The sequence below is a fragment of the Beta vulgaris genome, chromosome 7 (genome assembly GCF_026745355.1).
Source record: "Beta vulgaris subsp. vulgaris cultivar EL10 chromosome 7, EL10.2, whole genome shotgun sequence".
NCBI classification, from domain to species: Eukaryota; Viridiplantae; Streptophyta; class Magnoliopsida; order Caryophyllales; family Amaranthaceae; genus Beta; species Beta vulgaris.
In genome coordinates, this window is record NC_079208.1 from 52,850,870 (window position 1) to 52,876,638 (window position 25,769).

The 25,769-nt window shown below is 33.7% G+C and overlaps 1 protein-coding gene across 1 annotated transcript; it reads right to left on the reverse strand.

Annotated features, from left to right (window-relative positions):
* Nucleotides 1-16,261: 16,261 nt before the first annotated feature.
* LOC104900406 (subtilisin-like protease SBT1.4) lies at nucleotides 16,262-24,633 on the reverse strand. Its single transcript, XM_010687822.4, has 3 exons — nucleotides 24,044-24,633; nucleotides 18,612-19,201; nucleotides 16,262-17,498 (listed from the first exon to the last, which is right to left on the reverse strand). The coding sequence occupies exons 1-3, from the start codon at nucleotides 24,616-24,618 to the stop codon at nucleotides 16,348-16,350; spliced, it is 2,316 nt and encodes a 771-aa protein (XP_010686124.1). The 5' UTR covers nucleotides 24,619-24,633; the 3' UTR covers nucleotides 16,262-16,347.
* Nucleotides 24,634-25,769: the final 1,136 nt, after the last annotated feature.

A 25,769-nucleotide genomic window follows, 5' to 3' on the forward strand; every position in this document is an offset into this window, starting at 1 on the left:
CAGAAAGAAAAAAAAAATTATGATGCAGTTCTTTTAAATTTTCAAGGTAATTTTTATTTGCTTTCGCATGCATCACATATATATATAAGACTAGTTAAATTTCTACAGTATTTGATTTGGGGAAAAATAGCTAAAACGACTTCAAAAATTAGTAATAGACATAATTATTTTAAGAAATCAGAATCAAAAAAATTGGCAAGAGGTAACAGTAAAAGAAATATTTAAGAAGGCAATAATTTACATTTTTTCTCTAAAGAGGTTAAAAGCCATCAATTCAACTATGTCACTTGGCGAGGTATGATAAAACACTAACAAATTGCCCTCTAACAAGGACCAATTAGCAAAAACAAAAAGTTGGAAGGTTTAACTTTTATGAAAAACAAAAAGACGAGTACAATTTTCTCATTCCTCTCTCCTCTCTCCTCTGTACTTCCTCTCTCCTCTTTTACGGTCAAAAACTTCAATTATAATAGTTCCATTTCTTTTATAATCAGGATTGAGAGAATAATTCCATTACGGTGAAAAATTCTATTTTGAACTATTATAAAAATATATTAGTTCCATGAACTATTCGCTCATTTCTTTATTTTTAATTAATTTAATTATAATAGTGGAATCCTGCATATTTTTTAAGTTGTTTTGGTTTCTTCCCCGGTCCCAAGTAGGAACGTACAGCAAAATAAAACAAAAGAAGTACTCATCTAACAAATATAATTTCATAAGTTGTGCAATTATATTGTAAATGGATCTTCTAAACATATTTCGAGCATTCTTTAATGGTATAAAAATATAATATTCCGAAATATAAAGATTAATAACTTCAGTTTAGCAAGAACGAGGTGTGCACACATTCTAAAAAAAAAAGGACTAATAGCTTTTAATTAATAAGGTGTAATAAGAACAGTGACTAATAACTTTTGATAAGGTCTAATTAGGACAAGGAGTGGAATGACTAATAACTTTTGATAAGGTCTAATTAGGACAAGGACTGGAGTAATAACTTTTAATAAGGACTAATAAGGATTACTAAGTTGAGATAATATTAGATAAGTTTAAATAAGATCTAATTAAGACTAATATCATTTCAAATAAACAAAAATTAATTATAGCATTTGGAGTTCAAGAATTACAAAATAAGAAATCGAATTATAGCAGACTAGTGTAGCTTTACCACAAACATGGGTTGGTTTAGCATAAACCAGTGTAGTTTAAACACAAACATGGATTAGTTTACCATGGATTAGTGCAGTTTAACCATAAGTTTAGCATAGATTAGTGTAGTTTAACCGTAAAATGGGTTGCTGTAGCGCAGACTAGTGTAGTTTCACCACAAACATGGGTTGGTTTAGCATAAATCAGTGTAATTTAAACACAAATATGGGTTAGTTTAGCATATATTAGTGTAGTTTAATCACAAACTTAGCATAGATTAGTGTAGTTTAACCATAATAAGAATCTTTCTCTTAGTTCGTCCAAGAATATTTCTTATTACTCTTTTTTTTTTTACATTTACTACACAAATAATAAGAAAAATCTTCTTTCTTTTTTTTGTTGTTGGAAATTCTATGAATTTGTCTAATACTATCTCATGTATACTCTCTTAGACTCTTACACAGCTTTCAACATCGAATAGTTGGTAGACTAGACTACTGTTACTCCTTTGGTTTAGAGCATGTACAATGGATGATCCCAAATTTGGGATCATCAATTATTTTATTAATTTCTCACTCTTCCAACTCATTCGTGATCTACAATTAATTTTACCATCATTTGTTTACCCCAATGGATAATCTACAATCCTAGATCATCACATTTCTTTTCCTACATTATATCATACCCACCATATATTTCTCCTTGATTTTATCTCTATAAGAAAATATATTTTTGTGAGATTGTATATATGTTGAAAGAAAATAAGTATAACTTTCAGTAACAAAATTAAATGAAATATAAGATAGGTAGAAGTAACCCAATATTGGTTTCCAATTATAGACAAAAAAATAATATAACTATTGGTTTATTTTTTATTTTGAAAAAAAAAATTAATAACTGAAAAAAAACTGTTGCAAAAATTTAGAACATCATAAAATTCTGATCAAATTTGCAAGAAGTGTCAAGTAGTAGTACAGAGGAGAGAGGATAGAGGAATGAGGAATGAGGAATGAGAAAATTGTACTCTTCTTTTTTTTTTTTAAAAGTTAAATCTTCCAACTTTATGTTTTTGCTAATTGGTCCTTGTTATAGGATAATTGCTCTCTAACTATTAGTGTTTTATCATTCTTCGTCACTCACAACCCTTGCATAGTTTTGAATTGTATCACCCTTGCTCATATACTATCTTGACTAGCTAATTAAACTGACAGCAGTACCTTGAGTACATGGCTGACAAAAACGACTCGTACAAGCAGGGGGCAAAGTCAAGATGCTGACATAAAGGGGACCAAGTAATTATAGGGACCGAATAACTTGTAATAGGGTTTAGCCTTTATGCATGTAGCAAAACTTCTCATTCCTCATTAACGTATTCTTGGGGCCAAGACCACCCTTGGTCCCTTCTTTGGTTCGTCCTACGTACAAGTCCTTTTCAATAATTCACCACTAATATATGGCTCTAAGAAGAAAATAAACAAACACCGATGTGATTGAATCAAATGGTTTTCTGAGGTGAGACAACAACTAAAGATATTACTTAAAAGTGAACATGTTTTGATATCTTATGCTCTTAATCTTAAAAGTGAAAAGATACTGAACTCTAATAGCATGTTTGGTTGTGTTACAATTCTCAGAATTGTTTCATGAAGAAATCTAAAGTAAATCAATGGAGCATATACAACATATTTTCTCCATCATTGCTCTACATTTAAGAAATATAAATATTATCGTATGATCAAGCTAATAAAATATAAATAACCTTTAATCAAACTTGCTTAAAATTCAAGCTATTACACTAAAAGAGACATTCATTTAGCTATTACAACTCTATAAGTCTATACGATATTCGGTGAATCTTTCATATTTTATTGCTTTATTGGTCCAATTTTTAGAAATTTTTTGTGTTAGTATCTCATGTTATGTTGCTTCATTATCTCCTAATTACATTCCATAAATCAACTCTATAAAGGTATCAAATTGAAGGGGATGAAAAACAACCATTAGATATCCATCCTATCTTTTTTTTTTCTTTATAAGAACGATGATTTATTAAGAACTAAATGATCGATATTATCTTCTTGCTGTAATATAGAAGGGAGAAGTGAAAAAAAATAGATTTTTTATATAACTTTTAGCAGTTTAATATATATTATGATCTAAATGATATTTATGACTTTACACAAAGATATCATCAAACACGAAAAAAAATCATTAGATGTAACTAAACATACCTTAAAAAGTATTAAAGCTCAAACATATTGAGAAAATTAAAATCATGGCTAAGTGGCAAGGGCAAGTGGGTGGCTAAATATAGTGTGGCGGTGGTGCAATAAGGCAAGAACGAAATAAAGAGGGTGAACGGCACTGCCATAAGTAGGAGCAGAAGTTGGTATATGGCTGAGTATTAGTGTTGGTACAAATTGTGATTTTATCTAGACCTTTAATATGAGAACGTATTGTGTCGGACTCGTCCGACCATAATCTTGGTCGGACGACTTTCAGGTGGTTCCAATTTTTTTCCAGGTAGTCTTCATTTTTTTTCAGGTGGTTCCAATTTTTTTTCAGGTAGTCTTCATTTTGTTTTCAGTTAGTCTTCTTTGTTTTTCAGTGGGTTTTTGTGCTTCAGTTAGACTTACTTGGGTTTCAGTTGGTCTTTATTTTTTCAGGTAGTCTACATTTTTCTTCAGGTAGTCTTCATTTTGTTTCAGTTAGTCCATTATTTCTTTCAGTTGGCCCATTATTTCTTTCAGTTGGTCCAACTGAAAGAAAAGAAGGTCCAACTGAAAGAAAAGAAAGTCCAACTGAAAGAAAAGAAAGTCCAACTGAAAGAAAAGAAAGTCCAACTGAAAGAAAAGAAAGTCCAACTGAAAGAAAACAAAGTCCAACTGAAACAAAAAAATAACCAACTGAAAATGAAAAAGAGGATAAGAATGAAGACTGAAATTAAGAATTTCATGAAGAAAACTACCAACCTCAATTTGTTGTTACTCGCCACCTTCTTCAAGTTCAAGCCTGAGGAATACGGTAATTTCTTTTGATGGACGAACAACTTCTATGGCCGATATGCAACTAACAGTGTCATTTTTCTGTCTTTTCTCATCTTGCTCCTATCTAACTTTGTTATACGAATCTAATATCGTTGATCTATCAACTGTCTTGATCACAAAGGCTCCATTCCGGTAAAGAAGAGGTTAGATGATCGTACTAGGTTCTTGTCTGTTTGTTTGACAGGCCACAGGCTTCCTGAGAATTGTATTTGGGACCTCTCACAACAGAGGGTTCGACATTCCAGAACATGGGAAAGTCATCACTCCCTCACTAAAACCATTATAGTATCCCCATTAGGCTCAAACATGATTTGAAGGGGCATCGAAGAGAGAAGGGGCATCGAAGAGAGAAGGACAGTGAATGTCTTTGTGAAGCTTACAATTGGGCTCAGCCCGTCTGACAATATGCATTGGGTCAGACGGTCTGACCCAATACTTTCACTTAATTTAAAGAAAGTAGTAGACAGACAGAGTAAATGCTATTTCAATCAACTCTTTTTTTTATGAAGGTGGGTCACGTGATCGACCATGACATTATTACACCAACCATTAAACACACGGGTCATAATTTTGTTTTAAAATAATTTCAGTACATGATTATAAAATTTTAAATCACAAGTTGGAGGCTCACTACCATGATTATTGGAGAAACTCCTTAAAATAGTCAATTTATAACACAAAAAACTTCTCGTATAACTAGGGGAAAAAAAAAGAAAGGGCTGCGCAGGAAGGGCTACGCTTTCCCTAAAAGCGCAGCCCTACTAAGTGAAGGGTCGCACTTTTTAAAAAAGCGCAACCCTTCTGCTATGTAGGACTGCGCTTTTGAAGAAAAGTGCAGCCCTTCTTTAAAAAATTTGAAAAATTCATCTTCGCGGGCTTCAAATATTAAGCGGGCTTTGTCAAATATATTATCCCTCATTCTCTCTCCTCTCTCACGTCCCTCATTATCCCTTTCCTCCTTCTCTCACGTCCCCCCCTCCCTTTCCTTCTTCTCTCTCATCCTCTCTTCTCTCTCAAAAACTCCCAGAAACGTTGCGACAAAAACCCTGAAATGATTTGCACGAATCATGCCGACGGAGTCCGATTGCCTATTGTGATACCTTTTCGGAAGCGGAACGGGCCAACGAGTCAAACTTTGTTTTGATTAATGTTCTTGTATACTTCTCTTTGTTTTGATTAATGTTCTTGTATACTTCTCTTTGTTTTGATTAATGTTCTTGTATTTTTATCTTCGTTTTGTTTAATTTTCTTGTATTTTCAGATCTATAATTTCTTCTCTTCTTTATATTAGTTTTTGTTCCTTTTTTTCATTTTCGTTTCGTTCTTTTTTTTGTTTTGGGTTTAGTATTTTCATTTTCGTTTCGTTTCTCTTCTCTTCTGTTTAATTTCAGAAAATGTGAGATTATGAGTAAAAAAATGTCAAAAAAACTTTTTCTTTATTTTTTTTGGTAGGAAGGGCTGCGCTTTTTAGGTAAAAGTGCAGCCCTTCTAGCTTAAAAGGGCTGCGCTTTTCTAGCGCAGCCCTACTTAAAATGTGAAGGGCTGCGCTTTTCTAGCGCAACCCTACTTAAAATGTGAAGGGCTGCTACTGAAAGGACTGCTGTCAAAAAGCGCAGCCCTTCTTCATTTTTCCACTAGTGGAATATCAGAAAGTTTGGATTCTGTGAAGGTGGCTCTTTTTAGTAATCACGGGTTTCTTTGAAGAGAAGAAGTTAAGGGTGAAACTGGAACACCGAGGTCACAAAAAGGAATATTAGTGTTTTTTAAAAAATAAATAGAAGAAAACATGTTTTAGTGAAATATAATCAAATGTGACTATGTGAGATTAAGTAATCACCATGGGTGATGGTAATCAACTGCTGACCATGTACATATGTATAAAAAAACATTGAATAATATTCACATTTTTTTAGTCTTTCTTGAAAAACAAAAAAAAGTTCATCAAATTCAGCCAAATTCATATAAGTTCACATATAATATAATAAAATTTATTAATCCCGGGTAAGTTTGGACAAATCCAGTTCAGCAAAAAGAAGAAAAAAACAAAGTTCGACGTACTTAGAAAATAAGGTATAATAAATCTAGATTTGTTCAAATAAATTCGATTAAGGTCTAATAATGACTAATAAGTTCAAAAAAGTAGGTCTATTTTCAAATGTAAGGAAATCGATTGATTATATTACTAAAACAGTTGCGCAATCCTATTAATCATACCATACAAGTTTAAACAGTCATAAAAACCAAACTTGATGTGTTGAATTTCCTTAAATAAAAAATATTTAGATTATAATATAAACGTGGTAATATTTTTCCCATTTCTGTTTACACCCTTTCCTTTTTGATATGTTCCTTTTTAGTCTAACATTGTTGCATTTTTCTATTCTTGGTAACATGTCTCAGCTACTTACTCTTTTTTCACCCATGTCATCAACTTTTTAATACTTTAACCCATTTTTTGGTTTCTCTATCTCACTTTTCATTTTCTCTATCTTGCTTTTTAATTTCTCTCCCTACCTTTTCAGTTTCAGTTTTTCAGTTTCTCACTTTATTAGTTAATATGTATATATCAAAATTCAAATTTCTATATAAAAAGGTATATTGTTGACAAATTTTACACATCAAAAGGTGAAGTCGATATATAGGTACGGTATGATTTACCTCTATCAACAATGGCAAATGCACTTCGTAAAGGATTCACGCACTTATGAATATTAAATATATGTTATTATCTAGACAATTTTATTTATACTTGAAATTTTGACGATCAATACATCTATTTACCTTTTTATTTAGTTTTTGTTGTACGTAGAACATCGTATAATGTTCAGAAATTGATTGATATTGGTGTTGATAGTTTTAGATAATACAATATATTGCAATAATAAAGTAAAATTTTGTTCATTCTTTTAGGGGGGGGGGGGTTGGGTTGGGTGGGGGCTGTAAGTGTTGGGTGGGGTGGGATGGAAGTGGGGGTTGTAAGGGTGGTGTGGGGGTGCTAGCGGGGTTGGTGATAATAGTGTCTAAGTGGTAATGGTTATGGAGGAAGAAGAAGTAGAATAGGAAACCAATGAGAAATTTAAGCCATAAATTCACACTGTGTATGGAAAGATTTTAAGTAGGAACAATATATTGAAAAATCCATATATGAAATACGGGAACAATAAAAGAAAAGAGAGGGAGTAATTTTCTACTTTTCACATTAACATGCTTTTATGAATGTAAAGATGCTGGTTTTGATGACTAGAACATTACTCTACCAGCTATGCTCTTTGAGAAAGTGTGGGTAAACAACTAAACAATTGTTAGAGTCTCTAAAAGATTCGACGGACCATTAGTACAAAAATACCTTATTGTTGCTATTTAATTGTTATAAGCATAAATATAGTGTTTGAGAAAAAAAGCGTCCAGAATAACCTATTGTTGCTAGTCGTGTGCAGTTTCAGACCGAACAGGCAAAAAGGGAACAGAGTTCGACTGGACCATTAGCTGCCGGTCCGAAACCTGGTCTTCAAAATTTTGGAATCTGATTTCTCGGTCCGATCTAAATCGGTTTTTTCCGTTCCTTACTGGAAAAACCGATTACTTTAAAAAATAAAATTTACTTTTATACAAAAGTTTGATTATATTCCAACCAACTTATTACTGAAAATTGAAGTTCTACGGTTTTCCACCCCAAAAAATTAAGGTTTACTCATTTTCAAACTATACTCATTTTCAAACTATAGAGCATGAAAGAAGATTAGATTATATTCGAATTATTATTAATATAAAAGTATCATGAAAGAAGGTTAAAATAGTTCATGTATTGTTGTAATCAACAACAATATGTCTTGGAATCTGAGGAAAATTCTAAAGACTATAGATCTTCTTGATCAGGTTGGGAGCTGGAGAATGTTATGCACCAGAGCAAATTCAGTATTAAAAAACATATAAGCTACTCTGAGGGGAGACGCAGAAGGTTGATTGGAGGAGAATGATCTGTAATAATGGAAGCAGTCCTAAAAGCAAATTCATTCTGTGGTTAGCTATTCAAAACAGGCTACCTACAACTGACAGGATTAGTAGATGGAACCTTGCTTGTCAATTGCAATGTTGCCTATGCTCTAACAGCAATGAATCCATCCAACATTTATTCTTTGAATGCAGCTACTCTGCTGAAGTTTGGTCAAGTCTTTTGCAGTCTATTGGTATTACCAGAAATGCAAGCTCATTTGATATGGAGTGCAGATGATGTGTGCTAAAGCCCATAGCAGGAGTATCAGGGCTAAAATCTATGTGAAATTGTTTTCTGAAGCCATACACACAATATGGTGCCGAGAAACAATGTTATCTTTGCCAAGTCACTGTGTCCTCCTACTCAGCTGATTAAACAAGTGATATTCCAAGTTGCTTGTAACTGTAATGAAACTTAGAGAAAAATACTAGTGCAGTAGGTTGTAGTTGTATTTTGTTCTCCCTCACTTGTTGGTTGGGAGTTTGAGCTTTCTATTCTGTTGTGGCTAAGTTGTAACGTCTCACCGATTTTTTTTGGTTTTCAATAAGAATTTTGAATTGCCAAAAAAAATAGTTCATGTATTAGTATTAGGAAGAAGAATAAGATTATATAAGAGAAGGAAAAAAACAGCTCTTAAGAAAAATGAAAAAAAAAACAAAAATTTACAAAAATCACAAAATCCGGTGCAAAATAGAAATCGGGCCTGAATCGGGATTTCGGTCTGCAAAATTCTGTGATTTCGGTTCCGTTTCAGTCCGATTTTGGAGTGGTGCACAACCCTAATTGCTGCAATTCCTACAAGATTATATAATTGAAATAGATATAAATATTTTATATTATGAAAGTATACATTGAGATGAAATAAACTAACAAGATTATACACGAGTAATTTTTTGTATATATTAATGAAAATTATTTGGCCAAAGATTTTGAAATTTGACCTTAAGAGAGAAAAACAAACACGACTATATTATAAGACGTAGGGAACACTTACCTATATATAATTAAAGATTTTTTAAATTTGTCAACAAGCAACTTCACATTGTTCAATTTCCTAGAATTTTTTTATCACATATTTTTCTAATATGCTAACTAAACAAGCACTAATTAATTGCGCTTAGAGATGCCAATATGGGTTTTGGACTCTACCTTATTACAAGGGTACTTGTTTAATAATTTTAGATCCTATGGTTTGGTGGAGTATGAGTACGGTCTTGGTAAAAAATAAGTACCCTTATAAATCATAAAGAAGTATCAGTGAAAAGAAACGCAAGAGCTGCAGTGCAAGGGCTGCGTTTTTTGGAAAACACAACTCTTAATAGTGAACTTATACGGTTAGCTCAAAAATTGCAACTCTTTTAGTGAAGGGCTGCGTTTAGCCGAAAACCGCAACCCTATAAGTAATAAAGGGATGCGATTTTTGGGCTAATCGCATCCCTTTTTATGTGGGCTTTTTTAATTTTAAGGGAAATTTCCTCAGGTACCCCTGAGGTTTGACGTAATTCCCAAATTACCCCCCACATTTGGGGAATTCCTCAGATACCCCTGAGGTTTGGGTTTGGGCTCAAGATACCCTTACTATGGACGGAACCCTAACGCCATTAGGTTCCCCCCCCTCTCTCCCCCATTTTCTCTCTCCTCCCATTCTCCCACCCACTGCCAAACCCCCATCCCCTACTCCGGCGCCGACGAACCTACCCCTCCTTCCCCATTCCCGATTCCCTCACCCTCGGCGTTGGCGCCGGCCAGAACAGCAGAACGACAGCCTAGGGTTGTTTTGAGGGCGGGTTTAAGGGTTTGTGGGCGGCGTATCTGGGTGGCGAAGGGAAGGGGGTCGACTCACGGTGGGAGACAGGGAAGGGGGGACATTTCCGATAGGGGGAAAGGAGGGAGGGCGTGGTGTCGTGTCAGGGTGCTGTTGTTCTGGCCGGTGAAGGGAGGGCTAGGGTGAGGTGTCGAGGGTGGGGGAAATGGAGAGGGAAGGGCCGCCAGGGGTGTTGCTGTTCTGGCCGGCGAAGGGAAGGTGTAGGGTCGCCGGGGGTGCTGCTGTTCTGGCCGGCGAAGGGAGGGGGTAGGGTCGCCTGCTGTTAGTCGCCGACTGGGGGAGGGGTGTTGGCAGTGGGTGGGGGAATGGGAGGAGAGAGAAAATTAGGGAGAGAGAGGGAGAAAACCTAACGGCGTTAGGGTTCCGTCCATAGTAAGGGTATCTTGAGCCCAAACCCAAACCTCAGGGGTATCTGAGGAATTCCCCAAATGCGGGGGGTAGTTTGGGAATTACGTCAAACCTCAGGGGTACCTGAGGAAATTTCCCTAATTTTAATTAGTGGACTTTTAAATACTCAGCGCTAGGGTTTTGTTTGAATTAATAACAAATCTCATAATCTCCCCTCCCTCATTCTCTCTCCTCTCTCACAAATCTCACGATCCCTTGTCTGTCCACTACACCACAGTCCTCTCCTACCTCGATTCGAACCACCACAATCCTCTTCTCCCTCGTCTGTCCTCTTCACCCCACCAACGAACACAAACTACCACAACCATTTCCTCCTTTGTCTCTCCTCGCGCGCACCAACACCAACGAACACCATCACGACTCACCGTCTCATGTTGCTCTCGTCGCGCGGACCAACTGTAATATCCTAAAAATCTTAAACATATTTAACTGAATAATTAACATAATAATGTGGTTAGAACATATTTTATTTTATTCGTTCCACTAATTAAGCAACGTTTGATAAAATGATTATAGAAGTTTTAACATAAAAGTTTACCAACTTAAATTATGACGGTAATTTATAATTTACGATTTTATGAGTTAATCAAGAAGGCTAATGTAGTTGTTAATTCATTAAAGTACAAAGTGTCAACATTTCACCCAACATCTTACTAAGTCACGTTTAGAGTGGTATTGTGGGAATGAAATTCTGATTTTTGGGTTGGGAAACAAAGAGGGAAAAAGAGAAAAGAAAGCATGGTCAAATCTCCCATTAATGGTACCTTCTTCCTCACCCTCCCATGGCCATTTGGCACACATGCCATCACCCTCTCTTCTTCTTCTTCAGTCAAAATCTGTCACCAATTCTCATCATAGCTTCTTCAAGTTAACAAATTCAGATTATTTACTCCAACCTCTCCCTCCCAACCACTGATTTTAGACCCCCAATTTCCCTATAAATAGCCAAGGATTCAACACCAAGAAACCATCAACCACAACCTTCATCATCTCTTCTCTCACTAACCAGAATTTCGGTCAACAAACTTGCCGGAAATTGAAATTGTGACTAAAGGAAACTCACAAGAAAAACCCCATTTTCTCTCTCTCTCTCCTCTGTTTCGCCCCCCAACAACCGACCACTGGTCGTGCGACGCCGGTCTCGCGCCACGCTCAGCTCCTCCCCCCCCTCGCTGTCGCTCGCCGGCCGCCTCACACGTCACTCGCCGGAGATCCGCAGCGCCAGCACCCGCGCATTCTCTCTCCTCTTCGCTCTCTCTCTCGCTCCTCTTCTTCGCGCGACACTGCTGCACGCGCAGCACCGCCGATGAATCGCGTGCGCCGAACCACCGGAGACCACCGTCGGAGATTGTTGCTGTTGTCGCTGTTCACCGGAGACGCTGTTCGCCGGAGCTCGCAGCTCCCTCACCCGACTCGTGGTCTCCCTGCTCCTAGTAGCAGAGGTGATGTTATTTTTCCGCCTTTTAATTTCTTATTTCAAGTTTATGTTAATACAATCCCAAATTACTACCAAGTGTTAATTAGTTTAAGTTGGGCCTAAAAGAAACAGACTTACATTAGTCAAACCGTTTCAATTTAATTGTTGCATGTATAATAGTTGGGCTGAAATCTGAATTCTTCATATTGTTGGTTGAACTAATGACTAATTGTTGGGCTAATGGAGTTAAACTAAAGCTGATTTAGTGCTTTATTAAGTCATGTTAGTTTAATTTATTAAGTTAACCATAATGTTGGGCTTATAATCTGATTTACTTAGCTAAGTCATTTAAGTTAATTTTGTGGCTTTAATATATTGAGCTTTAGTTGACTGATTTAGTTAGTTTCATTAAACCACCTAACTTATTTACTAAAACTATGTTTGGGCTATGATTCCTAATGACTAAGTTCCTTGAGTTAACTAAAAAAAAAACTAATTAAAAATAATTCATTAAGCTTGTTGTTTATAATTGCGTTTAAATTATGAGTACTTCACTAATCCTTAAGTTCACTTATAATCACTAGTTACTTGACTTATTAGTTTTAAATGATTAAATAATATTATGATAATAATATTAATGGATCTATTATAACTTTAAATTTAATTAATTTATTAATGGATGACTAATTAGTTATTAACTATGAACTAGAATAATGAAATATTTTTGAAAGGTTATATAATATGTAGTAATATAACTTTAATGTTTCGATAATTTCTAAAAATATAGCTAAATGAGTTATTTCATTAATTAGTTGTTAAAGAGTCACCTTAATTAAAGAGTTATTAACGATTTAGAAATAATGACCTTTAAGGAGACCTTTACGACGTTATAATAACCGCTATGACCTCAATAAGCGCTAAACTAATATTTAGGCTTAATATCTAAACAACGAAACGTTCAGGAATTCAAGTAACACCTACTGCTAACACCCGCATTCCACTTCGAAGTATGTTTTATGATCATGATTAATATTATGTTTTATTTATGGATTGCAGGAAATGAAATGTTTTATGATGGTTATGAACTTATGATGATACGATGCTATGAATTGAAGATGATGGTGTTATGATATGAAATGAAAAAGATATAATTATTCGTGATGATGATAATATGCTTAAAAGAAATGAAACATGATAAATTCAAGTGAAAGACGATTCTTGGCAAGTACTCTGTTATCCCGGGTCGTGCACATACCTTCCGGCCGGTTAACCACCTTCCGTTTAGTGAGGACTATTGTCCTCGGGTGGCACCACGCATTCTGGGCAAATAACGCCACCTTTCGTTTAGTGAAGGCTTTTGTCCTCGGGTGGCTGCCTTCCGTTTATGATGTTATTATGTTTTGGGGAGACGTCCCTTCCGTTGTACTAGCCAAATTACCAAAGTAAAAGATATATGATGAGGAACATGATAAAGAAGATAATGTAACCTGATATGATATGTTTGTGAAATGTTTTACTTATTCTCTCCTCCCTGTTTATAAATAAAATGATGTGAAATGAATTTATGATGTTAGAGTAGTATGTTACTGAGCCTCGGCTCACGACGTTTTGTTTTATGTTTTAGGTACCGATGGTGATAACGGGATGGCGTAGCAGTGAGGATTTATCTAATATCTAGATTATATAGACTCTCATGGTTTTAATTTAAGTTTATGTCAAAACTCTGACTAGTAACTAAGTTTCTATTAATCAAGACTAATGTTGGATCTATATTATGCTTTATGTTATAAAATATTTAAGTTTATGATTTTATGTCGCCTTGTATTTTCCTTATGGAAAGTACGGCGGTAACGCGCCGACTATCTAGGTTCCGCTGCTAATAATCGATTAATTAACTTAACAACGATGATTAGAGGTCGGGGCGTTACACCAACACCAACGAACACCATCACACTACTCGCTCGTCGTCTCGTCTTGTCACCGGAATCTAAAGTTTGTTGCCTTTGCCATCGCTGCATCCAAATCTAGGGTTTGGTCGAGATTTAGTTTTTATCATTTTTTATTTTTCTTGTAATTTGTTTATTACTTGTGATATTTGAGGTTTATTAAGCTTATGTGATTGTTTTTTTTTTTGTATTTTCGGTTTTTTATTTTATTTTGTGGAATTCATTGGATGTTCTTTTTGATATTAATTTATAATTTTGTTTTGTTTGTTTTTTCAATGGTAAATTTCGACTGTTTTATGTTGTTGATTCCTTTTTTATTTTCTCTGGTTTATTTTGTTGCGTTTTTTCAACTGTAAGTAATTTCGACTGTAATTTGTAGAATTTGTGATGTACGTACTCACCTTTTTTGTGGTTTATGTTGTAAATATCTTGATATATTCATCAAGAGTAAAAAAATGTAAAAAAAAATATTTTTTTGGGTCAAAAGGGTTGCGATTGTAGCCAAAATCGCAGTCCTCTGTACAAAGAAGGGTTGTGGTTTAGGTCAAAACCCACAACCCTTCATTTTTGCCGAAGGGCTGGTACGACAAGGGATGCGTGTCAAAAACTCAGCCCTTAGAGCATGTACAATGGTTGATGTCTCTCCAACTAGCTTTAATTTCCACACTCTCTCTCCTATGCTCTCTCTTCAAGCTACTCTCAAAAGCCATGTCTAAAAACACCCAACGACAAGAGCTCTCCATTCAACTTTTTATTACTTTGTGGTCCCCATGTCAATAAATGAACCTCATTTCATATTATGATCAAAGTTATATAAATAATGTCATTCATGTAAATTAAATATAGTCATTAATCTTTTTCATAATTTATGCAATGTAGAATTTTTAAAAAACAATATTAATTATGAGTGCTAATATTTAATTTCATAAATTTGACATGGAATGAAGAATTAGCCTACAACATGAAAAACTAATTTTTAAATTATACAACATCTTTATACGTTCATAAAACATGAAAAGCTAATTGACACAGGGTATGGACATTCTAGCATTTGGATTCCTTTGATTTCTTGCGAGTACTTGGGTATTTCTGAAATTTGGGTTTGAGTTGGTATTCATTTTTTTCTTAAACACTTTAAAAAATTAAAGATGGGTGGGATATGAAAAAGATAGTAAAAGATCGAATATTAGTCTCATTTTATGGATAAAAGAAAATTATAGTTGTTGACATAGTAATTATTACCATCTTTTTTTTTAAATTTTTATAAAAAAGATCATTAAATGGTTGCATGAAGAAAACATAATTTAAGTAATTGCAATAAGAAGTGGGTCCCACACATAGGAAAGTCTCTCTCCATCAACCCAAATGATATCTCCCCCAAGAGCCACTTTGCAAAGTGTCTCCATGAAAAAACACCCAAGACACACCCAAGAGCCCCATTGTTGGTTAAGAGGTGGCTCTCCATTTTCCCTCTTCTTGAAGAGCTAGTTGGAGAGCTAGTTGAATAGCCCCATTGTACATGCTCTTAGGATTGTTTTGACCGCATCCCTTGTGTTTTTTTTTTTTTCCCATTAGGGCCTGTTCTCCCAGCTTATTTTCAGTTCAGTTCAGTTCAGCTCCAATTAGTTCAGTTCAGTTCAGTTCAGCTCCATTCTTTTATAACCATTTTGTTAAATATTATTATTATGTCGGTATAATTCATTTAACTAATTACTCTTATTATTATTATTATTATTATTATTATTATTATTATTATTATTATTATTATTATTTATTTATTTATTTTTATATCATTACTATTAAGTATTATTATTATTATTATTATATATTATTTTGTTTATTATAGCTTTACTCATTATTATAAGTATTATTATTAGGAGGAACATGGTTTAGGTCAAAGCGCAAATAACCCACGTTTTTTAGCCCATAAACCAATCAAATCGCGTCAAAACGGTTTATGATGCAATTTTCGCGGTCCAATCCGATCATTATTTTTAATTACTAAATATTATTATATTATTAAATCTAATTATTAAAATAGTAATATTAATTTAATTCTTAGATATTATTGTTATTATATAATCATTATTATTAATTATTATTGTTATTATATATTAATACAAATAATATAAAATAATTATTATTAATTTATGATTATTAACATTATTTATTTATAACTCTCATTCAAAAATATCCAAAATACTATTATTATTATTCATTATTATTACTTATTATTGTAATTAATTATTATATAATATTCATATTATTATTGTTTAAATATTATTTATATATTTATTACATTGAATTTAATTCAATTCAATTTAATTCAATTTAATTCAATTCAGTTCAGTTCAGTTCAGTTCAACTCTCTTCAGTTCAGCTCCAATCAGTTCAGTTCAGTTTAGTTCAGCTGTTTTATGCCGAAGAGAACATGCCCTTAGTGAAGGCTGTATTATTAATATATTTGCAAACAGCAACAACTGTTATTATTAAGAACCTGCCCTTAGAAACAAGTTTAAGAACATGGTACAATACATAAATTTGTTAAGGAGCCAAACTTAGATCGAAGCAAGAAATTCTTGTTCAGCACTCTTCCATTGTATTGCAATGGGACTCCTTACATGATGATTTCCATCACTCCACTCGATCGACCCAAAACTCGATGCTCCTCTACTTGTACTGGTAAAGGTTATGTCATAGGATAACGTTTGGACTGTTGAAGTGAAGGTAAGTGTACTTGGAGCAACACTGATCTGTACATTTAAAGGCGCCTTCACATTAACTTTGTAAACTGCATTCTTTGAGCTCCCAACATTTTTCACCACCCTAGTGTATTTTACTTTATTTGTGGCACCCCTAAACACAACTGAAAATGAAGGGTAATTCAGATTACCAGGGCTAGACAGCTTTTGTGAAGCACAATCGATAACAGCAGGCGCTTTAAATATAACACGAATCATGTTCTTGGTATACCCGGCTGTGCATAAAAATGCTATATAGTCGCTAACTTGTAAGTCGTATACTAGGCCTGGATCTACGGCCTTGTTGGGATCGATATGGCCTGAGCCACGAACAAATGGCGTGGATGGCAATAATGTCGAAACATCTATGATCTCTTTACCGGTACTATCAATGTTATAAGCCGTGGTCATAATAGCAGACATGATAGCTGCAGGGGTCCAAGTGGGGTGAGCCTTTTTTAGCATAGCAGCCAAGCCACTAACATGTGGGCAGGCCATAGATGTCCCTGAGATGATGTTGAACTCCACCCTTCTCGTGTCGAAGTCTAGTCCAGTAGGACCAGCAGCTCCACTCCAAGCAGCTAGGATATTAACCCCTGGGGCTATAACATCAGGCTTCAGGATTTCAGTGTTAACTATATTCGGGCCGCGGCTAGAGAATGCCGCGACCCTTGGGGATGAGGGTGTAGCGGACCCTGTCACCGTACCACGAAATTTGATCTTGGCTGATGTTTTAATAGTAGGCGTTGAAGCATATTTTTTTATTGCATCCCCTGCACTATAACTCACCATGACAGCGGGGATGAAATAGGCTTGAGATCTTAACTCTGCACCCCAGTTAGCGTCGTTAATTAGAATCATTCCTGCACCTCCAGCTTCTTGAACTGAGTAACTCATTTCAGTGTCAGCGATCTTTCCATATTCACATACCACTATCTTGCCCTTTACTTTTGTTTTTTGAAGCTGACCTGTTTACATTTGAAGCGAAAAAAATATTCATTCACTTCCTAATCAAATACTACTTCGTTTACAATATTTTATTAATCATACTTCCTTTTTACTCACGAAAGAAATGGCATGCTTCTCAAGAAACTTTTAGATAGAAAATTTTGGGGACCATGTCCACTCTTAGAAAAGGAAAGAACAATAGTGTCGCGACAATTTTGGGAAAAAAAGAACTTATTGGGGACCAGCATTGGCATTTCTAGATTAGGGAATCATTCCCTTAATTTTGTTTTAAGAAAAAACAGAGGAAGTATGTTGAATACAACAACAATATATAATTATTTAAAAAAGTCGACATAATCATCAAAACTCTGGAATGTAAATGGGATGGATTTGATTGGATTGGATTTTGCCATGTCCAAATCTGATCTAATGTTTTTTGAATTCAAGAAGTTGAGTATAGTAAGTTTCAAACTCTTCATGAGTCCACATATATGTCCTAAAAGAGTGACAACTGAAACTTAAAATCCAGAATTGTAGTTTTAAATAATACTCCCTCCGTCTCAAAATATAGTTCCCATTTAATTAATTTTGCACAGTCTTCAAGACGTACATTTGACCTATGATATATCTTCTATTTCTTATTAGTAAAAAATATAAAAAGTTGATATTACGAATTTATACACTGAGACTAATCTAACAAGACCCCTCATGAATATGTTTTTTTGTATACATTAGTAAGAATGTTTGGTCAAAGTTTTTAAAATTTGACTCCCAAAATAGAAATGGAAACTATATTTTGGGACGGAGGGAGTATTAAACTTTTTTTATGGAGTGTACGTATATATATCATAAAGATGGCAAGTATTTATTGGTTGATGAATTTTTTTTTCATTTACAATCAACCAAGGTTTCACTTGTGCCCATGCCAAATTTTCATGATCAATTAATGTGGTTCAATTGTTTTTTTTTCTTGCTATCATGGATGCTCTTGGACTCCTCCAAATGGTTGAGTTCAATTCCAGTTTGAGATTTTTGGAATTTAAAACTTTGAATAGGAACTTTGGACTGGACTTAGAATTTTCTTGCACAAACCTGGTTAAAACCAAAAGTTTGTCCACCAATAAAGTGCGTACCTCGTTTGCAATTCTTACTGCCGCTATTTTCCCCAGTAACAATTGGTAAAAACTGGGCATCTGCTGAAGGATCTCCAGGATATAGAGTTACCCCGCTAAAAGTCCTACCATCTGCCAAGGTTACATCTGCTTCGAACTGCCTATCAATGCTGGAAGCTCCAACGACCAACATCCATGGTGCAACATTTGAGACAGTCCCACGGCCTGGTCCATCGTTGCCAGCAGCGGAAGAAACCAGCACCCCGCTCTGTGCGGCATGAGCTGAACCGATGGCAATTGCAGAAAAGTCATATTGGACAGCCGGAAACGACCCTATGGAGGCAGAAATTATATGTACACCATCTTTGATGGCCTTATCCATGGCAGCCAGTATATCAGAATCTTGGCATTCGGAGCCCCAGCAGGCCTTGTAGGCCGCAATGCGAGCCTTGGTTGCCACCCCGCGAGCTGTGCCTTTGGCGTAATTAAATAATGCCGCGTTAACAACCTTTGATCCTGCAGCGATAGATGCACAGTGTGTCCCATGCCCGTTGTAGTCTTTTGGTGACTTGCGCTCTTTGCGTGGGAGTCGTCCGTAGTTGGCTTCGTACCTGAAATTATTTCAGTTGAGTATGAAATTTGAATACTAGGATAAGATTAAGGAGCAAGATTTTTTTTTTTTTTATTAGGAAATTAAGTCAGCCCAAGGGCGAACCCCTACCAAGGCTACTAGCCTTGTAGGAACTACCAGCACATTGGCTGGTAAAGCATGCTAAGAAAATATCCCAACATAATGCTGGGGGTAAGGAGCGAATCCCTGACCTCAGAGATCAGAGGGGAGTGCTCTACCACATGAGCTAACTCTTCATCCTTTTAAGGAGCAAGATATATTACTAGATTTTGGAGCCCATGCGACGCTTACTTCTTTTTTTTTCATGTGACTGGATTATTTTTATTTCATTAGCTTTGCGATAATAAATAACAAAAATTATTGAAAGAGACGGTCTAATTTTAATATAAAAATAGACCTAGTCACTAAATGGAATAAATTAGTTACAAAAAGAAATTAACCTAGTCACTATCGGGATAATTCTCTTTTTAATATTGGGTTTACTATTGCTTAATTTTAATTTAAAAGTAGACGGTCTCTTACAAGACAAACTTAATAAATAATATAAATTAGATACTTATTGATAGAAATCTAATCATGATTGTATTTATTATAGTAAAATAATTATATTCCTAATTAATGGTTATTATTTTAATGCAAATCTCAAGGTTTATTAATTATACTGGAATTTTTTTTTTTGTAATAGGTAGCAAAGGTTATAATACTCAATTGTATTATTGATTTTTAGATAATTTTGGGTGAAATCAAACTCAATTTTCTCTTAATTAATAATTCTAAAGATTCTATTATTACCATAATATGTACTACCTCTTATTATATTAAATTCACACTCTTCTTATAAATTCTTTGTTATAGTATGATTATCCAACGCATGGGTTAAAAATAAAACATCCATCGATTTTTTTTTACAGTTGTTAGCAAGTTCCAATGATGTAAAAGTTATAATTTCCCAAATTATGTAGCAGAAACAATACTTAATTCTTGTAGTATACTATTTTTAGGTATTTTAGTCAAACTCAAACTTTAGCTTTTCACTATACAAAGCTATAGATGTGTATTTCGAAAGACATAATTGCTATTATCAAATATAATATGCTATACTTATATTTATTTAAAATAAAAAATAAATAATACGTTATTTTTCATCTGAATAAATATATTTTCACGAGTTATAAAATTATATTTTATATGTATCTTATTTCGAAACATATTTCGAGCACCCTCTAAATTATTATATTGCGAATATGTACCAAAAGTTATGGTCAATTAAATTTACATATTATAATAATTTAGGTTGTTAATTCAGAATTGGACTCGAATCTTAACTTATAAAAATGTACTTATATCTATGTCGAACACTATTTTTTCAAAAAAAAAAAAATGAAAAATTGAAAAGAAAAAAATAACATGCTTAGGTGGATCTCTCGATAATATTCTAAGGTTGTTTTTTTTTTAAAATGAAGCAGCTTTAATTTTTTTCATCATCCAAAAGTCTAATGTGCTAAATATATGTAATTTTATTGCTATATAGATTCATTTTTGTTGTAACAACAAAGTTTCCTTAATAATTTTTGTTGCAATACTAAATTATTTTGGTTCAGTTGAGTAGACTAAGGTTTTGAAATATAATTTGTTTAATCCTATAAATTGGACCTATGATCAATAGTATAATAATACTTATAACTAGCTCTTATTATACTCCCTCCGTTTCCTAAAGATCTTCCTTGTTACTGTTCCTACGGATACCAAGGAGGATCCACTTGTGTGGGGTGTGGGGTGGGTAAAGTAGGAGAGAGAAAGAGGTTAAGATAAATAAATAAAAAGGGTTAAAGTAAGAGAGAGAAATGGAGTAAAATTGAATTAATAAGGTAATGGGGGACCATATGATAGAGACATGAGAGGGTAAAAAGGGGAAAACAAATTTCAAATAAGGAATAAAGTAAAAGAAGGAAAATCTTTTGGAAACGCACTTAAACGGAAAGAGGGAAGATCTTTAGGAAACGAAGGGAGTATTTAACTATCTAAAAAAAGATTAAATAATGTGTTACGATTCCATCTAATCAAATATAAATAGGCTTATTTTGACGCAAATTTTAAGCGCTCTCCAACTGTAAAAAAAAATTATAATGTTTTAAATTATGTAGCAAAGTTATATTCAATTTACATAATATAGTAATTTAAGTTGTTGATTCAAAAACAAACTCTAATTTTCCCTTATCCAAAACTCCTTTTATCTATTTAAATATATTTAGGATCCGTTCTGTTCAACTTATTTTAACTTATATAAAATCTTATAAGATAAGATAAGATCAAATCAGATAAAATAAGATAAGATGTTTTGTTAACTTATTTTTACTCATTTCAGAAAAAAAAAAAAAAGATAAGATAAGATTTACAATAAAAATTAAGGATATGACAATCCTACCTGGTGCGCTCTATTTCATAAGTTGTAGAACTATTTTGTAAATGGATTGTATTTCGAGCAGTCTCCAATGGTATAAAAATTATAATATTATGAATTACGTAGCAAAAGTTATATGCAATTTACATAACATATATAATAATTTAGGTTGTTCATTCAAAATCAAACTCTAATTTTGGCTTATCCAAAGCTCATTATATATATTTAAGTATTGTAGAACTTTATTTTTGTAAAAAAATAAAAATAAAAATATCTGAATGCATGGCAATCCTACGTGATATGCTCTATGTTCTCGAAATCTTGAGTAGCTTTCTATGCTCTTGAAAAATTCCTCCTTTTTCAGTTGGTCTTGTAAGAGACCGCCTACTTTTAATTTAAAATTAGGCAACGGTCCAAGTCCAATGTTAAGAAGAGAACATACCACCTTCTCGAAAATAGTAACTAGTTTAATATATTTAGTAACCAATTTAATCTATTGAGTGATAAATGTAATCCATTCAATAATCACATGTTTGAATCCATTGAGTGACTAATTTAATCCATTCAGTAAGACCATGAGATAATTTATTAGAACTATCTGTTTTTCTTCCATTGGTGAGGATGCCCTTATAGCTTTATAGGTTGCTATGATAGTACTAAAATAATATTTGTTGAATAACCTTGTATATAAACTGTTGTGCATGTACATGTTATGTTTTATGCACATGTTATGTTTTGATGATGAAAATTAATATAATATGTTATAGCATGAAAGTATGTAACAGTTGCAACAGATGCATGAAGAAAGAAATTGATAAACGAAGACTTTGAAGAAAAGAAGAATCAAGAATGAAGTTCGAGTTTATAATTTCTTAGAATAGTAACTTTAGATTCAAATGTAATATGCTTAGTAATATGCAATGTGCTCAATATAGAAATATAAAGTTAATATAATTATTATCTTCTTTGAGTTAAGAAAGTAAATAATTATATTAAAATTATATTTCTATATAAAAAGGAAATAAGTTTTCAAAATCAGAAATCAAAAGGGATTAGGAAACGAGTTTTTAAAGAAAAAGATTTTCTAAAAAATTGCGTGTATAAAAGATTTTAATAAAAATAAGTTTTATAAAAAGATTTTTATAAAACTGAGTTTTATTAAAACATGTTTTCTGATTTTCTAAAAAGGATTTGGAAAAATAATTTTTAGATATAATCAGACTTTGAGTTGAAAAAGAAAATCTAGATGGAAAACTTATCTTTGTTTGTTTAAAAGATAAAGATAGAAAAAGATAAAGTTTATCCTTAAATCAAGGATTAAAAGATAAAGATATTTTTAAGTGATTTTCGTCCTAAACAAGTCTTATAAAAGGGAATCAGAATTCACTTTTAAATCTCACGTTTTCAGAGAGATAAATCGAGTCTAATTAAAAAGCTGAAAACTATTTCCTTGGCACTGAGCATAGCCCTGAGCGGTTAGGTTTAAGTTACTATTTCATAATTGTAATTGTCCTTTATTTGCTTAACTAAGAAGCACATCATTGAGGATCGTTCTTTTTGTAACTTTTACATTATAAAGAGTGTCAACACTTAGAGTTAAGTGTTGGGAGTCATTACTAGGGTTAGTAGTGAGGGGAATCGTATTGTATCAAGAGTTTGATATTATAGGATTCAAAGAAATAAAAGAGTTTTTGTTTCTGGTGGACGTAGATCTCAGAGGTGAGATTGAACCACGTTATATATTGTGTCAAAACTAATATCTTTAAAGTTTATTATTCGCAAAAACGCAAATTAGTAATTTTCGAGTGTTCAGCTCAGAGCCTGGCACTGAGCTGTGAAAGGATTTTTGCGAAAATCGATTAGATTTCACCACTCAATTCAACCCCCCCCCCTTCTTGAGTGTTCCCTTAGGTTACAACATAAACAAAAGTATCCAAAAAATTGGGCAACCAAAATGCAACCACTTTATAAAAAGAACTAGTATTTGAGCCCGGGCGTTGCTCCGGGTTGGTACTGTTTTACAAATTTGATATGCATAAATTCCATTCCGATCAAAATATATTAAGGAAAACTCAACTTTTAAAAGGTACAAATATAATAGACACTTAAAACATGACTAAAAGTGGGTCGAGATGGTAATTGTGTCAATTGCAAGAGGTCACGGGTTCAAATCTTATTGGAAGCTAAATTTATTTTTGTTTAATTGAGATGACTTGTCACTTGTACACACATTGGACATTTCTAGTGGAGTAACCGAGGTGCCAAGTGACATGTATACATTGTCACGTATGCCTTTTAATATATTTGTATAGATGTTGAATGAGGCCAGAGGCCCTCAAAACAACTCTCCAGGACCTGATGAGACGTACTTATAATAACTTATTATTAAGACGTATATAAAACAAGAGTAGTGAATTTTACCCGGCGTAGAAAGCATAGGCGCCAATTAGTTTCTTGTTACATGAACCAGCCGGAAAATCAGGGTCCCCCACGGGGCAGGAACCCTTCCAAGTTGTAGGAACGGGACCATAGCCTACGTCGGAGAAGCTACGGTGCCCAGGCCAGATGCCTGTGTCTATTACTCCGATAATTATCTCGGACCCTTGGTCACTTTGGGGCCACAGCCCCGACCCCTCAGACAGGTCCAAGAACTGAGTGGTGCGGGTTGTCTGGACCTGATGGACCTGATCAGGGATTATGGACAGCACAGCAGGGTGCGAACGAAGTTCGGCTGCCTGCGCAGCCGACAATGAGGCGGCAAAGCCAGTGGCAGAGTGAGTGTAGGAATAGATGAGCTTGGGAATGTTAAGAGTATTATTGTAGCCCAAGGAGGAGAGAGTTTGGAGGATGGAAGAGTGCCATTTATGGGCTGAGAAGTTGGCTGTGTTGTGGGAATTTAGTACGTGCACTATGAAGTTGGATTTTGATTGCGTTGGAGACAAAAGTAGGGAGAAAAACAGGAGAACTAATGATAGGATTGAGTAAAGAGTGGCCATTTTTCTTGTGTGGTTAGGCTTTTTGGGTAGATATTTAAAGGCAATCATTGTAACAAATTATTAGCGAATAAGCACGTGTTCTAACTAAACTTCCTTCGCTCTTTCAATTTTCATGATTGTAAACTTTGCTTTTTTTATGATGGTAACATAATTTACTTTTATGCTTGTCAGCAAATAACGTAATTTTGACTATTAATATTCTAAAATTTTATAAAAAAGTTTACATTATGAATATCCTATATAACTAATACAACATATGATATACTAACGATTACTCCGTAATAGACAAAGAATGTTTTTAGAAATTACCATATAAAAATGTTTTAAAAAACGAACTTATAGAAAATGTTGTAATAAATTATCTATTGAAATAAAAAGACTATAGAAAGCTATTTGTTGGCCAGGTTTCGTTAATTGATCACCTTTTCTGAATATGAACTTTTTCATATTGCTTTTACTTCAGTTTTAACGAAATTTGAAAAAAAAAAAAGCATTTTAATTAATATAGTTTCTCAACTTAATGAGATTTGGGTGAAAATAGAGGAAAAAAGGATAGAAGGAAATAGGAAAAAAGAAAAAAAAAAAAAACATATATAATAAGTGGTTAACGACAACTGTAATCCGGCCAAACATAGTTTCGTACAACAATTTTTATAATATAGTTTATTTTTCACATCAACATGTTTTTTATAAGGTAGTTTCTGACAAATATTCTATCGTCAAATATAAATTGTGAATAATCTTATAATGGAGAAAGTATAAAACAAATCTTTTACTAGTTTATGAATCTAAAGATGTTGGTTTATAATGACCATAACACTACTATACTAGCTATGCTCTTTGAAAAAGTGTTGGTAAACAAATAAATAATATATATATTGTTGGAGTCTATAAAAGATTCTACCATTATTAGTAGATGTTATAACGGACGTGAGAGAGAAACAAATAACGAATGCAAAAACAATAAAATCAGACAACAGATTTACGTGGTTCACCAATTTGGCTACGTCCACGGCAGAGAGAGAATATTTTATTATGAGAAGAAACCAGATTACAGATAGAACAGAGAGTTTTTCGTAGTCTAAAACCTAGAATATAAATAACATATCTATATCCCCAATCAGAAAACACGTTTCCGCGTTTACCGGGCA

Coding starts and splice junctions, on each gene's coding strand:
- LOC104900406 (XM_010687822.4), bottom strand. CDS start 24,618: ATGGCCACTCTTTACTCAATCCTATCATTAGTTCTCCTGTTTTTCTCC. Junction 19,202..24,043: donor GCCTATGCTTTCTACGCCGG/GTAAAATTCACT, acceptor AAATAATTTCAG/GTACGAAGCCAACTACGGAC. Junction 17,499..18,611: donor CAGTAAGAATTGCAAACGAG/GTACGCACTTTA, acceptor AAATGTAAACAG/GTCAGCTTCAAAAAACAAAA.